Source organism: Cavia porcellus, unplaced genomic scaffold, assembly GCF_034190915.1.
Source record: "Cavia porcellus strain 051 isolate PalLab524CR breed Dunkin Hartley unplaced genomic scaffold, mCavPor4.1 scaffold_2, whole genome shotgun sequence".
Classification (NCBI taxonomy): domain Eukaryota; kingdom Metazoa; phylum Chordata; class Mammalia; order Rodentia; family Caviidae; genus Cavia; species Cavia porcellus.
Window position 1 is genome coordinate 3,010,055 of NW_026947485.1, and position 19,009 is coordinate 3,029,063.

Genomic DNA, 19,009 nt, shown 5'->3' on the forward strand with positions numbered 1-19,009 from the left:
TGGAACAGCTGTCGGTCATCATTTCTCTCCCAGGACGTCCATCTCTCCCCAGGTCCCCACTCCTGACGTGCTCTTACCCGTTATCCCTGCGGCTCTGTCCACGGTCTCTTGGGAAGCTCTGCCCTCCAGTGCTCTCCACCTTCTGCACCTTGAGAGCTGCTCCCTGCACCATGGCAGAGTCCACCTCGCCCGCCCTCTCCTGGGACTGTGCTCACTGCCTGCCGGCTCCTGGGTCACCTGCTGGTCAGGACGTGGGCCACTGGAGCCTGCATCTGACTATCAATGCACTTAGGTGCTAAGGGACAAATTCTTTCTTAAAATGCAGATTCTCTCTTTTTCCATCATATTTTAGCTTCTTAATTTTTTTGTTAAGGAAAGAATTTTTTTTATCACCTAACAGGCTAATCTGTATTTTTCACAGCTTGAACTTCTGTGGATGTTTCTGAGAATCCTGCTGTGGTGTTTCCTGTTTCTTCTTTCCACACTCTGCTGTCCACTCACTCCCAGCATCATCTGCCGCCTTGGGGTGGTCAGCCTAGAACTAACACCCCAGCACTCACTCCCCCGGGCCCGGATATGCCGCATTCACTTGGCGCTCTCTCAGGCATCTACCGTTCAATGTGCCCAGAATGGAATGAATTCTTCCTGTGATTCTGTTTATATTCTTCAGAAAGTGCTCTCTGTTAAGCATCCCCCTGTAAGGCAGGAACAAGGTGTTGCCTTTCAGTACCGTCTCTTATTCGGCGTACCCAGTCATTCATCTGCGGCGGAATCATGGGTCCACACACCTGGACTCTGCTCACAGGGACCTCACCTCCCTCAGCTGCCCTCCCAGGAGACGCTCAGGGCCCTGGCGCCGTTAAACACTTCTGAAACCCTTGAGATGCCTTTCAAAGCAATCTGTCACCTGTGCTCTGTTTATCCTTCACCCTCTTTTATCTTAATTCTTTGCCTGCATATTTATTGTTGCTCTTCCTGAGAGTTTCAGGTCCTGTCTCAAATTTCCCTGCACCCCATGTTTATTTCCACCTGCCTCTCATCCCCTTCCACGTAATATCAGCGGCCTTGGCCTTTGTAGGAGGAGGCACCCCATAAGGTGTTTCCTGTCATTCTATGTAATTACATCAGTGATTAGGGGAGAGGAAGAATGTTGCTTTAAAAATGAAGCTGAGTGTCCGGGTACGTGCTTGTGGTTCTTGTCCAGCAGGAGCCCGTCCCTCAAGGCTGACCTCCCAGCCACCCGCACCCACTGGCCTGGCAAAGGCTCTGTCCGAGCAGTGAGCTGGGAGACCAGCAGGGTGACGGGGCTGGCAGGGTCCCGCTGCTCCCTGCTAACAGCCAGTCTGAGGCTGTGTGCAGGGTCGCCCATAATAAAAGCTTCTGAGATGTTTAAAATATATTTCTTTCATTACTGTGCTTTCATTATTCATGTTGAAAACTATGAGAAATGTCACATGCGGTGACTGCAATGTTGTTCTGTAATTCTGCTTTAGAAAGTTAAGCTATTCCAAAACATGAGGCAATCACATCCATGGACACCTGATTAACTCACAGAGAGGGAGGAAGGGAGAGAGCGCTGAGAGGTGCTCTTTGCTCTTCCCATAGAATACCTCTGGTTGTCTGCTCTTTTAGTCTGGCAGCTGATGGCACAGGCTCTCAGCATGCAAGGATGAGGAGCCAAAGGAAGGCGGTGACTGATCCAACTAGATCCAGTTTAGAAACTCTGCTGTGTGGGGACCGAGCACCTCCCTGGGGTGGAGATGTTTCCTGCTGCAAAGCTCTGGCCTGGGCCCTGGCTCCCCTCTGCGTGGGGATTAATGAAGGCACAGCAGCTGGAGGTCGGCCCCTGGGGACCTCTTCTCCAGGTGTGTCCCTGGGGACTGCTCCTCCAGGTGTGTCCCTTGGCCTGGGAGGTCCCTGCCCTGCAAGTCAGGAGCAGCCCTGAAGGTGCGAATTCCTGCCCCAGGCCGCCCGCCCAGCTGGATCAAAGGGCAGGGCCAGGGTTTCAAAGGAGCTAAATTATTTTCAAGGGTGACTCTGCTCACAGCACTGCAACTGTTCCCCTTCCTCCCTTCACTCTGGGCCATTGCATATTCTCAGTGCACGTTCAGGCTTCCTATGCCTAGGGCACGCCCCAGAGCAGTGTTTTGCTTTGTGTTTCATGTGTTGCTTTGAAATCTCCAGTGCGTCTGTGTGTGTGTGTGTGTGTGTGTGTGTGTGTGTGTATGGAGAAAGACAGACAGACAGACTGACTGACAGAATGACAGAATGACAGAAAAACAGAGCTTCAAACAGGTCAGGACTGGAAGGGATTCTAAAGCCGTTTATAGTAACAATCTGTAAAATGGAAATTACACTAATCTACACCCAAGCTAACTACTGGCATAAATACTTGACTGCACAAAGCAGCCTGGCAGGACCAACTATCTCACAGGACTGTTTTGACGATGTAAAACATCCTGTTTGTAAAGCGCCCATAGAATGTGCTGCAAAAGTCTTTGCTAAACAATAGGCTAGCAGCATTCAGCAGGTACCACCCGACACTGTTGTGTTGATGCTCCACTTCGGGGTTCCTGCGGGAGACTACTATGCACTTTTAAGCAGATTTCATCTAGCACCGGATTTACACCTATGCCCAGGTCATTTCGGAATGGTGACATCATGCAAGGCGTGGGGACATGGGCGCATGGAATTCCCACGCAGGGGCAGTAACACTGGGTTCCCTTTTTAAACAGGGCTGAGGGAGGGTCTACTTTCTGAGCCAGTAATCACTGCCTTCTTTTGCATCTCTCCGCAGTGACCTCCCTGGCGCGGGGAGAGCTTCTGGAGCTCCCAAAGGAGCCCAAAGACCTGTGAGCTCCGTGAGCCCCAAGGGAAAGAAGTTGTGGCATCAGAGACCCAAGTGAGGGACACCGCACTGGCAGGAGAGTTCATGCAGGTGCACGGCCTTGGGCAGCCAAGGAGGGGTATTAGTCTTGGCTCTGAAGGACAGCGCAGCTGGACCCAAAGAGGAGATCCAAGTTTCTGAGAGCAGATGGTTCATGCTTGATGCTGCATATTTTCAAGCTGAGCCTGCTTCTCAGGAAAACTCGCATCTTCCCGCCCCGTGGTGTGGAGCAAGGCTGGGCGTCCCTCTCATTCGCGGTTTTCGGGGGATTGTCCAAGTCTCCTAAAGATTCAGCAGGCAGCTCAGTTCCACATGCAGCCAGGAAACTTTGGACCCAAAGTAGTCTGTCAGGGTCAGACTTGGGGACGTAGATCAGGAAACGTGTATTTGTGAGGTATTCTCAGGTAATTTTAATGGTTTGCTGATTGTACCTATCATGGTGCCAAACTCAATCTGTGTAGTGACAGCCTCACCAAAAAATGGAAAAGATGAATATGAAGCATAGGCAGAAATAATAGGAACTTGTTAACCTAATTTTTAGAGGAAAAAATACTCATCAAACAAAATGTCACTTTAAAAAACTATTGTAATATCAATTAAAACTGCTCCCATTACAGATAAATCAGTAGGTACATGGGTTCTATTCAACATCAGATGAAGAGTTTCAGACGTGAAAATGCCATCAAGAAAAGAAAAATCCACAGAGCAGCTTCTTCTGGCAAATCAGGTTTAAGTCATGCAGCCTCCGATAACAGGGAAAGCCCATTAGGCAATGTCAGAGGTAAGAGAATCTCTCCAGGCTAAATGTCCCTTAATGGGTTTGGATGGAAAGCCATGGAGGACTTCTAATTCACATTTAATCCCTCAAGGACACAGACGGCCAGAGAGTCATTTAGTTAAGTGGAAATAAAACCGAAATTCATTTAGCAGTGAAGCTAATACGATGCTAAAATTTGGATCTCGGTTTTTAAATCCTACTTAAATTTCTTGCTGTGTATCTCTTTGCTATTATATCAGATATAAAATTTACTTTGGAGGCCAATATAGATTTCTAAGCATATACGCGTGTGTATGCTATATGTTATAGAGAACATTGGAGCCTGAACTTCAAAATGCTTTTTGCTTCAGTTACCATGGGTGCCACTACATTGTAAAATTCAGGTTGGTGATGTTGCCTATCAAGGCTTGGTGAGATTTGTCAGTGCCTACACTGTGCTGTATGAACTCATGTGTGAATTCTGATTCTCTTATTCAAAACAAAAGTCCCTCAGTGTGGCTGCCACACGGCCGCATTAACTGACAGGCGCCCCGCACGAATGTGCCTGTTGTTGAGTATTGCTTTCCAGGGCCCCACAGTTCTACCCTCCTCTCCGTGCACTCTGTGGGAAGGCCCCTCCGCCAAAACTCGTGGTCGCCAAGTGTGGTCCTCCGACCAGTGCAACAGCGGCAAGGAAACTTCATGAGTGTCCTTAAGAGACGTGATCAAAACTGGTGAATACTGCTTCCAAGTACCATCCAGCGGAAAGCCAGGCTGGTAAAAACTTCACAGTGTTTCCTCATCCACCAGCTATGGCACGTTGAGACCTCCGGCTGTGCCATGAACCCAACATGATCACAAAAAGTGGTATCTGAGTCAGCCGTGACAGCACAGCTGAAGACACTCAGGGAAGAGGACTCGGGAACCGCTGCAGAGCGGCAAGTGGTGGGATAAATGCACGGGAAGCAAGGAGCAGGGTCTGGGGCGACTCAAGGCAGGGTGTCTTTATCAAAATCCTTTCTTAAACCTAAACATTCCCTGGGGGTCACAGCTTGGCTGTTTAATGTTACATTTACTTTGAGCTGAAAATGCCAAACTGCAGCAAGCGAGCGAGGGGCACGGCTGATCTCTTGGTGCCCGCAGACACTGCCCCAGAGCCCCGCGCTGGACTCCACCTGCTGCTGCAGCCTCGCTGAGTATCGGCCAGGCTGCTACTCAGCAGGTACCTCCGTCCTAACCCTCGGGCAGCTGATGGGAAGCTCATCTTTGCCTCAGTGTGGTAAGTGTGATAAGTGTGCTTTGCTACTTTTTATATCCTAATTATTTCTGACAGCTAACACTTTTCATTGATTTGCTAGTTATTCAGTAATTTCCAAAGGTAGATTTTCTTTTGTAGTTTTTATTTTTGTAGGTTTGATGACGTCATTAAGCTTTTATTAATTGCATGTGTTGACTATAGCTTCTTGAAGCCTGTAGCTTTCCTTTGAACATTTAACACCCTCTTTTGTTATGGTAAATTTTTAAAAGATTTTAAACAAAGGCTATAAAAAGAAAAGTGCAAGTCTTAAGTATAAATAAATTATTCTGAAGGGGACACATTCATCTACCAATCATCGGTTCAAGAACTCAAAATTGTATCAATTAGAAGAAAACATGTCGTACATGTAATGCACAACATTTAAGTGGTTTTTGCTTTGGGATTTCAAGAAAACCTCCCTTAGGCAGAGTGTGGTGGCACAGGCCTGTAATCCTAGCCCTTGGGAGGCAGAGGCAGGAGGATCACCGGGAGTTCCAGGCCAGCCTGGACTGCAGAGTGAGACCCTTCAAAGAGAGAGGAAGAGAGACAGAGAGAGAGAGAGAGAGAGAGAGAGAGAGAGAGAGAGAGAGAAAAGAGAGGGAAAATGAAAGTCAGTCTTGTTGGGAGCCGCCGACACCGGTCGCCTTACTTGGCGGACGTAGGGCCTGTGGGTGGGGGCGGAGCCTGAGCTAGATTGCCCCTCCCATTGAGTGAGTCAAGTTGGCGCCTGCTTCCTGCCCCCTGATTGTGCTGGCGACTTAAACAACCCGCTCTGTAAGATAGTCTGCCTAGCAACAGCTGATGTTAGCCAGTCAGCCCGCATCGCGCGCTTTGAACTGATTGGCTACTGTTGCCCTATAAAAGTGAATGCCTTTCCCGCCACGAGAGGAAGCACAAAGAGAGATAGAGAAAGTCCACCGGCGAGAAAGGGCTGGTGGCAGAGAGGAGGCCTCGCGGGGCCCACGTGGAGACAAATAAAGGCAAGGTTGCACACTGTCAGAATCTGTCGCGTGTTCTTCCTGCAGGCCAGGAGCGACATCGACATTTGGTGACCCGCACGGGGACTGATCAACCCCGAGACACGGCGGTGGTGTGCAACGCTCCAGCGTGGTGCTGCCGGACAGGTGAGTGGGGATAAGCCTGGGCTCTGGGTGGCGCGCACCTACAGGGCTTTTAGACTCCCCTCAGGCTCACGCGTAGGTGACGGGTTCTTTAAGTCACACGCGGTGAGTTACAGCCCTTAGAGGTTAGAGATGGGTAATTTACCGAGCGCGGAGGCGCGGCCCTTGGTAAAGGCCCTTAGAAAGCTTTTAAAAGCTAGAGACCTCAGGGTAGGTCAAAAAACACTGGAACTATTCATAGCAGAGGTAGATAGGGTAGCTCCCTGGTTTTTACCACGGGGCATTTAAACCTGCCGTCATGGGAGAAGTTAGGCGGGGACCTCGCCTCGGCGGAACTGGAAGGGGATATTTCGCCGGCTATTCGCCCCCTGTGGGAAATGATACATGCGTGCCTTGAAGGGGAGGGGAAGGGGTTCCCGTCAGCAGTTAGAGACGCGGAAATCATAGACGCACGCAAGGCTTTTGAGCAGGCAAAGTCGGAATGCTCTCGGGAGGGATCTGTCCAAGGGGAAAAAATCCAGGGAAAGATAGAGGACACCCAAGCTCTAGAGTCCTTCGACTTAGATAGCGAGGAGGAACCAGAAGGTGGGGCAGGAAGCCGAGAGGCCAAAAACCCCTATGCCGAGTTGCGCCGTGAATTGGAATTGTGTGCGTGCGCCACCCGGGAAAAGCAGAGAGAGGAGAAAGGGCCCCTGAGCGCTCTCTGGCGGGGAGGAGACAGAGAGCCATCCGCCCCGCCCTGGAGCTCTTTTCCAGAAGCGGCTCCCCGCCGAGAGGCCGCTACAGGGAACCCTCCCTTCTCTCAGCCGGCACAGGAAGTGACGCCCCGTTCCACTCTGTCGCGACCGCCGTCTTATGACGCTGCGCCGCGGGGCGGACGATATTTTCATGGGCGGTTATGGAGGGGTGAACGATGGCCCGGAGGGGATCCACCGATGCAAGGAATGGATTACGGTCTTTATGGAGTATATCCTGTGCAAATGGCCCCAGGCCAAGGGCGCAATGTTTGGGAACCGTTTGAAATAAAACAGATTAGAGAATTAAAAAGCGCTGTCACAACCTTCGGGCCCACAGCTCCTTATACTATAGCTATGCTAGAGAATCTTGCCTCTCAGCCTCTTACACCAGGTGATTGGATGCAGCTAGCCAAGGCATGCCTTCCTTCGGGTAGTTATCTTGATTGGCGAGCCTGGTATGCCGAGTTTGCCATCGAGCAAGCAGAAAAGAATGTTAGCAGGGGGCATGCAAGGTGGAACGAAGATATGCTCCAGGGCTCAGGTAAATATAGGGATGACCAAACTCAGTTCCCCAATGAGGTGTATGACCAAATCTCTAATATTGGGCTCCGCGCATGGAAACAGGTGAACGGTGCGGGGGCGGCCTCATTATGCCTTTCAAAGATAGTGCAGGGTGCCACAGAGCCATTTGTTGATTTCGTGGCTAGGATGCAAGACGCGGGCGATAAAGTTTTTTCAGACCAAGAGGTGGCAAAGCCCCTGATCAAACAACTCATTTTTGAACAATGCACAACAGAGTGCAAAGCGGCTCTTGCCCCGCATAAAAACAAGGATCTCAATGCTTGGATTAGGATTTGTAGGGAGATTGGAGGGCAGATGACTGCAGCAAAGCTTGCGGCGGCCTTTGTAGCCGCGACAGCACAAGCTAAGGATGCTTCTGGACCTAAGCGAGATCGTAAGCCCAAAGGATGTTTTGGCTGCGGGGAACCAGGGCATATTAGGAGAGACTGTCCGCACAGTGTTAATACACGGGAAGGGCCAATAGGCGTGTGCGAACGATGCAGGAAGGGAACACACAAAGCGAAAGATTGCAGATCAGTTTTTGATGCCCAGGGAAACCGTATTAGTGGCAGGGGGATTCAGGAGCCAAAAAACGGCCAGAGGGGGCCCTCCTTACGGACGGGCCCCCGCCCCCTAGACAGGACAACACAAGGTGGCAGCCCTCCACAAGGGCTACCCCTGGGTCAGCAGGCGTGGACCTCTGTGTCGCCTCCAGACTCCTATTAGCGCCCGATATGGGCGTTCAGGTGGTCGGGACCACCTTCAAAGGACCGCTACCTGAAAAGTCAGTTGGTTTAGTGATTGGACGGTCCTCCACAGCCCTCCGGGGCCTTACCGTGCTCCCTGGGGTTATAGACTCAGACTACACAGGAAACATTAAGATTATGGTCCAATCTCATGTAGGGACCATGGTGATTAATGAGGGGGATAAGATAGCACAACTTTTATTGCTCCCCAGTCTCCATGAGAGATTCCAGTCTAGACAACGGGTTAGAGGGGATCAGGGTTTTGGCTCCTCTGGAGAAATTTTTGAAGGACTTCATATGACTCTTGATAAAAGACCCATGCTCTCGCTCAGGGTTAATGGTAGAAATATAACAGGACTCCTGGATACAGGGGCAGACCGCTCCATTGTCTCCAAGAGGGACTGGCCTTCTAGCTGGCCCACCAATACAGCTGATAACACACTCCAAGGGTTGGGGATGGTGGCTGCCCCCCAGGTTAGTGCCGTGACCCTGCCTTGGTGTGATGAGGAGGGTCACCAAGGACATTTTCAACCTTTTGTTCTACAGCTGCCGGTATCTTTGTGGGGAAGAGACATCCTCACTCAGATGGATGTCACTCTTACATCCACCTGCTCTCCCCAAGCCAAGGGTATACTTAAGAATCAGGGATATGTCCCCGGCAAGGGCCTGGGCTCTGCCCTGCAGGGCCGGACATCTCCCGTACCTGTAGAAAAAAGGGAAGGTAGACACGGGCTGGGTTTTTCCTAGGGGCCGCTGAGGAAGTTCTCCTGCCTACTCCAATTAAGATCACTTGGAAGTCCCTGAATCCGGTTTGGGTACCTCAGTGGCCCCTACCCAAGGAGAAGCTTTTAGCATTAACCGAGATAGTCAAAACCCAGCTTCAGGCAGGGCACATAAAGCCATCAACCTCCCCTTGGAATACCCCTGTTTTTGTTATTAGAAAGAAATCAGGTAAGTGGAGGCTGCTCCATGATCTAAGGGCGGTCAACGCGCAGATGCAGCCCCTGGGGGCGGTCCAGAGGGGGCTGCCAGCTCTCTCAGCCATCCCTCAGTCCTGGCCAGTTTATGTTATAGATCTTAGAGACTGTTTCTTCTCAATCCCCCTGCATCCAGAGGACACCCATAGGTTCGCCTTTACCTTACCCACCATTAACCAAGAAAGCCCTGATCTCAGATACGAGTGGATAACGCTGCCCCAAGGTATGGCCAACAGTCCCACTATGTGTCAGATTTACCTTGATTCCCTACTGGCCCCCCTACGCAAAGCCTTCCCCAGAGTTAGGTGCATTCATTACATGGATGATCTGCTGATCAGTGCGAAGGACATAAATAGGTTAGAGGATATGCTAGGCCAACTGGTCAAGGCCCTGAGAAAGGCTAATTTACATATTGCCCCTGACAAGATTCAAGGAGGAGACATAGTGACTTACTTGGGTACCAAAGTCTCCCCTACATCGATTTCTCCACAGAAGGTAACCATCAGAACAGATAATCTTACAACCCTAAATGACATGCAAAAGTTACTGGGAGATATAAATTGGATCAGACCTTACTTGCACATCCCTAATTCGGACTTAAAGCCCCTGTTTGATCTCCTGAGAGGGGATCCGGATATTGCCTCCCCTAGAGAGTTCACCCCAGAAGCCAGAGTTGCTCTAAAGAAGATAGAAGAGGCCCTAAGCAAAGCTACATTACAGAGAATTGACCCAGAACAGCCTTTTGAGGTCTGCTTGTTGCAGACCAGTTCCCAGCCCACGGCAGTGATTTGGCAGAAAGGACCACTTCTGTGGGTGCACCCTAAGGTTTCACCTGCCAAGATTATTGAACATTACCCGGAAGCAGTTGCTTCTCTGGCTCTGGAGGCACATAGTAGAGCCATCCAGCATTTTGGCTCCACGCCTCACGCTATTCGGGTGCCTTATACCGCTTCTCAAATAAAAATTCTGACTGCTTGCATAGATACTTGGGCCATCCTGAGATGTGTATTTCTTGGGGAGATAGACAATCAGTTCCCTAAGGACCCTATACTACAGTTTATTACTCAACATCCGGTGATATTTCCAAAAATCACCGCCCCTGCACCCCTTACTCCTGCAACAACAGTCTATACTGATGGGTCAAAAACCGGGATAGGGGCCTATGTGGTCTCAGGCATGCCTCCAGTTAACATACAGTTTGAACCAGATCAACCACAGGTGGTAGAGTTACAAATTGTACAAACCGTCCTCGAGAAGTTCCCAGGGGCCCTTAATATTGTTTCTGATTCAAAATATGTTGTCAATGCCATGCAGGTCCTTGAGACTGCAGGCCCAATTAAACCAACCTCCAAAGTAACTAACTTGTTTTTGTCTATCCAGACATTGCTCATAAATAGACACAACAAAATATACATCACTCACATAAGAGCACATACACACCTACCAGGGCCCATGGTACAGGGCAATGCGGCTGCTGACGCGGCCACTCGCCCGTTATGGATTTTCAATATGTTATCTCCAATAGAGCAAGCCCGTCAGTTCCATGACAAATTCCATGTCAATGCCAGGACGCTAGCCAACCAGTACCGCATCTCCAGGGCTGACGCGCGGGACATCGTGCGACTGTGCGGCTCATGCGCCACACACACGCCTGCCATATCAATGGGGGTTAACCCCAGAGGGTTGATCCCTGGCGATATTTGGCAAATGGATGTCACACACATGACAGAATTTGGATCTCTTAAGTATGTCCATGTCTCCACGGACACCTGTTCTCATATTATATTCGCAACTGCAGAGACAGGTGAAAAAGTATCTAATGTGATCAATCACTGCTTAGCGGCTTGGGCCGCGTGGGGCAAGCCCAAAATATTAAAGACAGACAACGGACCAGCCTATACAGGAAAAGCCTTCAATGAGTTCTGTAAGACTATGGAAGTACACTTAAAACATGGTATCCCATATAATCCTCAAGGCCAAGGAATTATTGAAAGAGCTCATAAAAGCCTCAAAGAAATCTTATGTAAACAAAAAGGGGGAGTAGGCCAGGGCCTGCCCCCAAAGGCACGGCTATCCATGGCACTATTCACATACAATTTTTTAAACCTGAACAATAACAACCACCCCCCGGCTATGGAGCATTGTAATCCATCTCCTAGCAATAAGGGATGGGTAAAATGGAAAGATGTCCTGACGGGACAATGGATGGGCCCGGATCCGGTAGTCAGCTGGAACCGAGGTGCGGTTTGTGTTTTCCCGCAGGAACCGGGACGAGAACCATTGTGGGTCCCAGAAAGACTGACGCGTTGGACAAGCCCTTCGACTGAAGACTAATCCTGTCCTGCCGGAGACCAGCAGCAGGCCTGACAGCCAGATGAACCCGAAAAAGGCTGCTTTTTTCGTTGGGGGCGTTGTCCTAGTACTCCTCAGGATAAGTATGGTACATGCGGGGCTGGGGGGCCCCGCTTCTGGAATAGATCTTCGCACGAGCCTTCTTGGCAGTCCGTGCGATTGCGGAGGTGGCACGGTAAGCAGTATACCACCTAGCGCCAAAAAAGGACCAGGGACCGATTGTGGGGATAAAACAGCATTCTCAGTTGTGTACCCCTCCACTGCAGGAGGATTTAGTCAACCATCCTATCAGTGCATACTTAAGCCTAAGGTGAGTCCCTCAGGGCCTGGTGATCTCGCCACATGTCCCTGCACTAAGTTTGAGGAATCCATGCATGTTACATGCTATACAGAGACAAAACAATGCAAACTTAAGAGTACAACCTATTGGATGGCAACACTAACTACAACTAAAAGCCCTGTTGCCCCTAACCATATTCCCGCTGCTGTAGGCAGTTCTCCATTCATGCAGTCGGGTTGTAATGGAGAGGTTGGAGAAACGGTCTGTTGGTCTATGACCGCTCCCGTTCACATCTCTGATGGTGGAGGGGTCCAAGACCAGTACCGGCAGGAACAGGTCATCGAGCGATGGGAACAATTAAATCCGTTCCCTGAAGTCAATTACCATCCACTCCTACGCCCAAAATCCCGAGGCATTAACCTTGATCCCGCTACTGAATCCATATTAGAGGCTACCCACAAAGCACTCAATCTTACTGACCCAGGGCTGGCCTCCGATTGTTGGCTGTGTATGATGATGGGAGAATCATGGCCGCTGGCCATGCCGTTTAGAGACTATGAAAGTGAACCTTACAATTATAGCACACCCTATAATTGCTCACATGGGCCTCCATTTCGGGTCCAGTTTATGGGACAGTTTAATGCATCCTGTTTCCAAAAGTACCCACAAAATAATAGTTATGATATTGTTGTTGGAGCGCTGGCAGTCGCCTCGTGTGAGTCCATAACCAATGTAAGTAGTAGCTCGCCGCTATGTGCCCCCTTTGGCAAAGTATTTGCTTGCGGCAATGGTCATGCTTATACCTACCTGCCCAGTAATTGGACCGGCCTATGTGGCCTAGCTTACTTGTTGCCTGACATTGGTATTGTCCCTGGGGACCAACCCATGCCCATCCCAGCTGTGGACACCTTTATAAAAAGACATAAGAGAGATGTACTGATTTTACCTCTCTTGGCTGGTCTGGGGATAACTGGAGCCCTGGCCGCTGGGACTGCGGGCCTAGGAGTTTCATTAACCAAATATACTCAGTTATCTAAGCAATTGATAGAAGACATGTCTATAGTTGAGAGAACCCTTCAGGAGATACAAGATCAAATTGATTCCCTTGCAGAGGTTGTTCTGCAGAATAGAAGGGGCCTAGATCTACTCACTGTAGAGAGGGGAGGTATCTGTATTGCCTTACAGGAAAGATGCTGCTTTTATGCCAACAAGTCCGGAATCGTTCGAGACCGATTAAAGAAACTGCAAGAAGACCTAGAAAAGAGAAGAAAAGAACTACAAGACAACCCCTTTTGGGGAGCCTGGAATGGCTTGCTCCCCTATATTTTACCATTGTTAGGTCCCCTGTGCTCCTTGCTTCTGCTCTTACTTATAGGACCATGCTTGCTCCGATGGGTCACATCATTTATTAATGGGCGCCTTGCGGCGGCCCGGCGTCAAGTACGCCTGGTTGCCCATGCAGCCCTGGCAGCAGCCCGTGATGGGCACAATGACCCCCAGGCTTACGCATGGCTTGCTCGACTGGCCTACGACCGGGTCTAGATGTGGCGGGTCTTCCGCACTCCTTCCCTATTGACACTACACAGCAGGGTAGGTGAGTCAATGACGGGTAAGAGCGTGCCTCCCCAGCACGACTCGACCTAAGCCAGGCCCTACCCCATACTGCACGAAAGCCGCTGGATTACTAGAATCTGCCCAGATCTAGATGTCTCTCCGAGGGGATCGCACGGAGGGGCATGAGTGCATGCCTATGTGCATCCAGGTTCCGTCCAGTTCACTCCTGGCCCTGGAAAAAGGACGAGGGTCTCAAGGCCTTGGTGGACCCGGGGACGGCCGACCAGGGTCCAAGCCAAGGGCCTACGGTGGGCCTCAACACAGGGCATAAGCCTCTGCACTCGATCCAGGGCGGGCTGCGATGCATACATTCATTCAAAGTAAATAAAATAGGGGGAGATGTTGGGAGCCGCCGACACCGGTCGCCTTACTTGGCGGACGTAGGGCCTGTGGGTGGGGGCGGAGCCTGAGCTAGATTGCCCCTCCCATTGAGTGAGTCAAGTTGGCGCCTGCTTCCTGCCCCCTGATTGTGCTGGCGACTTAAACAACCCGCTCTGTAAGATAGTCTGCCTAGCAACAGCTGATGTTAGCCAGTCAGCCCGCATCGCGCGCTTTGAACTGATTGGCTACTGTTGCCCTATAAAAGTGAATGCCTTTCCCGCCACGAGAGGAAGCACAAAGAGAGATAGAGAAAGTCCACCGGCGAGAAAGGGCTGGTGGCAGAGAGGAGGCCTCGCGGGGCCCACGTGGAGACAAATAAAGGCAAGGTTGCACACTGTCAGAATCTGTCGCGTGTTCTTCCTGCAGGCCAGGAGCGACATCGACACAGTCTTCTCTAACGTGCTATAGAAAAAGTTTCTGTATTTCTTCCAAAAGTTATAAAGTTTTACTTTCTCTATGTAATCTGACAATTTTAAGCTGCCTGAAATCCGGTCATGGCATGCACTAAGACTGACTGTCCCCATCTGCATCACCAGTTGTTATAACAGTAATCTAAGATTTTCAGCTGCTTTGGGAGACTGTCTGCCATGATCAACGTCCCAGGTTCATGGATTTAGGTCTATGTTTCCTCTTCTCTTTCGTTTATTTTAGCACTTTGATTATGGTAACAGGGTGGGGTCCTCTCATCATATTAGCTTTTGAAAGAACTTGTGTCTGTCTTTGTTGTTATATGCACACTTAAGAATGATTTGCAACGTCCATGAAGGATTCCCTTCCACACTTACAGATCAGTATACGGAGTGCCGATGCATTCACTGTGCTGAGTACCCCACCTGGGATACGCCCGTGTCTGTTTTAGATCTTTGTGCTTCCTAACGAAGGCCCACCCCGAGCGGACATTATGACGTGGGTGTTGTTCAGGGGTGACTGCTGTGGTTACGTGGCTCCGGCCAACACAGCTTTTTGCAAAACTGAGGCATCAGCCAGGGAACCTGGGAAACCAGAAGGCCACTCGAGCCACTCGACTTTCGTTTTCTTTTTTCTTTTACCCTTTTCTTACTTTTCCTCGTCACTTTCAGCGTGGAGCCTCTCTGACAGGACTAAAAATAGTAAAAGGAAATGTTATCAGGACACTTCTCAGCAGGCGCTGCAGGCATTTCTGTCTGTCGCACACCTCCAAAGCCTCAGTGAGGGAGGGCAGAGCCTGGGGAGGTCAGGCAGGTGAGAGTGGCACTGCCAGGTGTGGGCTTTGGCATAAGAGACCTCCTTGCTTGAATAGAAAGAAGCAAATCAGTCTCTTCCGTGCCGTAGAGGCAACAGAGGAACACCACGCCTTGACGTCTGGCCCTTCACCCTCTGTCAGGGCAGAGGTGTGGCTCTGGTGAGGGAGGGTGGGCACAGATGAGTGATTTGGTTTTCTGGTTCCGATCCCACTCCTGCCAGGGAGGCTGGGTGGTGACATCCTCCTAGGAGCAGGACAATAGGGAATAGGGCTTCCACAACAGCCACCTGCCAGCCTCTCTTGGCTTCCTCCGTGAAAGTCAGGCCCTAGGATACAAAAAGGTCCCCTAACTGTGTCCAGCTGCATTTCCTGCAGACCAGAGGTTCAGAGCCCTGACTGCCAGGCCACGGGAGCTGGGGCATCTGCTGGTCTCCTGCAGGGCTCTGTAGCAGCCCAGGAGTTCCTTGGCTCTGTGGCTGGAGAACTCCAGCCACATCCTCCTGGGGCTGATGGGTGGGCTGCCAGCACTTGGTAAGGCTAGCTGAGGACTTCCAGACCAGACAGGTGCCAAGGTTGGCCCAGAAGCCCCTGCGAGAGCATTCTTAGTGAGAGTGGAAAGGGACCTAGTTAGCAGCAACCTCAGCACACAACAGGGACTGATCCCTGGGGCTTTGCTCCAGACTAGAAGGAACCTTTCTCTTGGTGTGGCTAATAGGGAGCTCCCAGGGGCTCAGGAGGAGGGGACAAGGGTCTAGGGATAAGATGTCACCTGCAGGAAATGCAGCTGTGCCATCCCAGAACAGGAGATCCGCTGGCTGATGCTGCCTGCGGGGACCCCAGAAAGAGACTGGGAGAGGGGGCTGAGCCCCAGGCAGCTCTGCTGAGGATCCAGCGAGGAATTCACCTGCAAGGGCCTTTTCTGCTCCCTGTCTCCTCCAAATTGCAGAAGGCTTCTTCCAGACTGTGGGCTCTGACCTGTTTCCTGGAGTCCTGAAATCCTCTCTCCATTTCTTTGACATGTAAAGATCACAGCTCATCAAGGTCTTTCTGAAGGACCAAGGAGCCAAGCCTTTGAAATGCAATCATCCTTGGTGCCTCTACTCTAAAGAGGGTGGGCCCTGACCTGCAGATGGTCTCGCAGCCAGGACAGGAGGACAGGGACACACATGATCTCAGCACTCATGAGGCTGAGGTAGGAGCAGCCTAACACGGTGAGACCTAGAATGTACAGTGAGACTCTCTCTCCGAAACCAGACCAACACACACACACACACACACACACACACACACACACACACCTTACTGGCCTATTAATAGTCAGCTGCTCACAGAATCTAGAGAAAATGGGGAAAGTGTGAAAACATCACCATCACTTACTTTCTTTCTTCACTCTGGTTATTAACATGAATGCAGCGTTTATATCCAGGGAAGCTGGTGTTATTACTCGCTTCTCAGGTAACTGAAGAAAAATGCCTACTTTAAAATACTTGCTTAGTTTCCAAAACTTGAGTCATGCTAGCGACTATGTGAACACAAAACAAAAGAACTATTATAGACAGCTAGGTCAGGCAGAAATATTCTGGGCAGTGAGACAGGGCTGGGCCTGAGAGAATCAGAGCACAAGATGAGAATCCATCACAGCTATGGCTGGAGGCACATCAGTTGAAGGCCAAGCCTCAAGACAAAGACCCCTCCCAAGTGATAAACCATACTTTGAGATTATACTATACTTGGTATCACCTGATCCAATGAAGTCTAGACAGATATCAGTCGCCCAGCTGGGTGATCAGTACCTCCCAACCCATTTCTTGCTAAAAATGTCTTTGTTCTTTCCCTGTACTCTTGCTATGTGACCTGCTTTCTCACTGGATCAATATTACCTAGGCAGCTCATGTTGGTTGGTTTTCTCTCATTGCGGAGACAAAATACCAACACCCAAAGTTAAGGAAAGAAAGGTTTATTTAGCTCACAGTTTGTGGAGGTTTCAGTCCATACTCAGCTGGCTCCAAGGCAGGGTGGCACGTGGCAGAGGAAAGAGTTCATGGCAACAGAAGGCAGCAGAGGCAACAAGAGCAAAAGGGAAGGATCCTGCAAAGAAGTCTGTTTCTGTTCCTTATATTGTAATGTAAGTCACCCATCCTGGGGCGGGTATAGCACTCACACCCATAATCCTAGCATTGGGCCATGAATCAATCATAAATTCTAGAAGCCTGCCTCATAACTGCATGAGGCTTTGGGGGGGGACATCCAGACACAAACCGTAACACAACTATACTTATAATCGTATTGGCTGATAATTGTATTGAGCCATGTTGTATCCACCTCGTAATTTTTGTAATTATAAAATATTTTGCACTATACAACATTTTCAGAAACATGGGCTCCTTGGCAACTCAGTCTCAGTCCCCCCCTGTCACCCAGGATCTGTAACTCTCAACAGATTTTTTCTTACTCTTAACTGCCATTGTTCTTAGAATTCTTCAATTTCAGGGAAGATAAACTTGGCATATTAGCAGGTTGAGGGTTACATTTTCCCCTACACCAGAGAGACTGATTATTTTCCCCTCATAGTTTCTTAGAACTAGACTGCCAAAAATGTAAGTGTAAGATGAAACTGAAACCTTGTATTTAGGTAAATTCTTATTGTACTTTTCACTTCTGCATTTGATGAATCACAATTATCTAGATAACTTTTAATAAAAGAAAGAAAAGGTAATAAAAGTTTTTAAAAGCACACTATATCGAAGCAAAACATCAAAAACTGTTTTGAAATCACATCCCAAAGGGTGGAAATTATTGATCTAGTTATATACTTAAGGAAATAGCTGCATCTTTATTTTCATACTTTACAAGCTTCTAACATGCTTTATTTATTCAACACAAAGGTAAGCAGTTTGGTCTGTGAATGAACGTAGCTCCTTTACTCAACAGGGCAGTGTGTTAATTCTTCTCTTGGCTCTTTCAGTTATTATATTTATAAAAGGATACACCATAACTTAGTTTTCAAAGTAGTCTTCCACAGATCTCATGCTTTTGGAAAGGAAAACATTATTCTTACAAATGTTGATGAACATGTATGTGTGCCTACCCAATGGGCCATTCCACAAGGTATGCAAAGTACCTTTCAAACTGTAACAGAAAAATAAAAAGTTATGTTTAATATTAGAGCAAAAGTTTTAAGTGAACCATGATCCTCACATACAACAGCGGCCTGCCCCAGAGTCTGCCTGTGGCTTGTGTGCTGAGAGTAAGCTGGGGGCAAGGTATGTAAATATCAACTGAAAGATGGACAGAAATACACTACCCCATGGGAGACACGCACAGCCCAGCAAACAGTCGTTCCATCAGAAAGTACAGCCGATGCCCCCCTCAAAACTGTTTGGGCTCTGTCAATGTCCCTTCAGACAGAATGCGGTCAAGAGAGTGACAGTACCATGATGCTTGGAGGCCAGGTTAAAAAAAAGCCATGTAAACTCTGCTGGCCTTGCCAGGAGAGATGCTTGCTCTGGCCACCGTGGAAAAGCAGCATACAGCACCTTAAAGGGAACAGAAAGATGCCTACAGAGTTCTTCCGTGCTGGGGACCAGAATCTGTGCGATGAGCCTGTGCACCTCAGAGCCCTCCCACGAGAGACCTGGGCAGCACTGCTCACCCAGGCCGAGGCCAAACCCAAACTTGTGAGCAAGCAAAGTGGTGCTTGTTCTTTTCAGCCATCGCTGTCTCAGGCACGACAGATACCCAGCACAGAAAATCACAGGAAATGAAATTAGCATGCACGTCAAACATGAACGTAAAGCAATGCACTGTTTTGGACTGTGGATCAAAGTTGTCCTTGTAATTCTATAGGAACTACCTGCCAGCCAAATGGCAGAACACAGTACAGGGAGTCCACAGGATCTGTTTTCCAACAGTGGAAAATTATACTTTGTCCTGTAATCGACATAAATAATTGCTATAATTTCAAGGTTACCATTTTTCTATTTTGGTGACATCGTACTAAAATAGCAATACTACCAGAGATCAGAAAGCAAGAATATGGTTTATTCTCCTCCTGTTTAAAAGCAAGTTACTCTTCAT

The 19,009-nt window shown here is 49.4% G+C and overlaps 1 protein-coding gene across 1 annotated transcript; it reads left to right on the forward strand.

The window, feature by feature from the left end:
• The first annotated feature begins 5,565 nt into the window (after window positions 1–5,565).
• On the forward strand, window positions 5,566–14,078 carry LOC134473316 (syncytin-1-like). The gene is made up of 2 exons (XM_063237456.1): window positions 5,566–6,065; window positions 11,346–14,078. Exon 2 carries the CDS (start codon window positions 11,458–11,460, stop codon window positions 13,255–13,257), a length of 1,800 nt encoding a protein of 599 aa, XP_063093526.1. The 5' UTR covers window positions 5,566–6,065; window positions 11,346–11,457; the 3' UTR covers window positions 13,258–14,078.
• The last annotated feature ends 4,931 nt before the right edge of the window (window positions 14,079–19,009 follow it).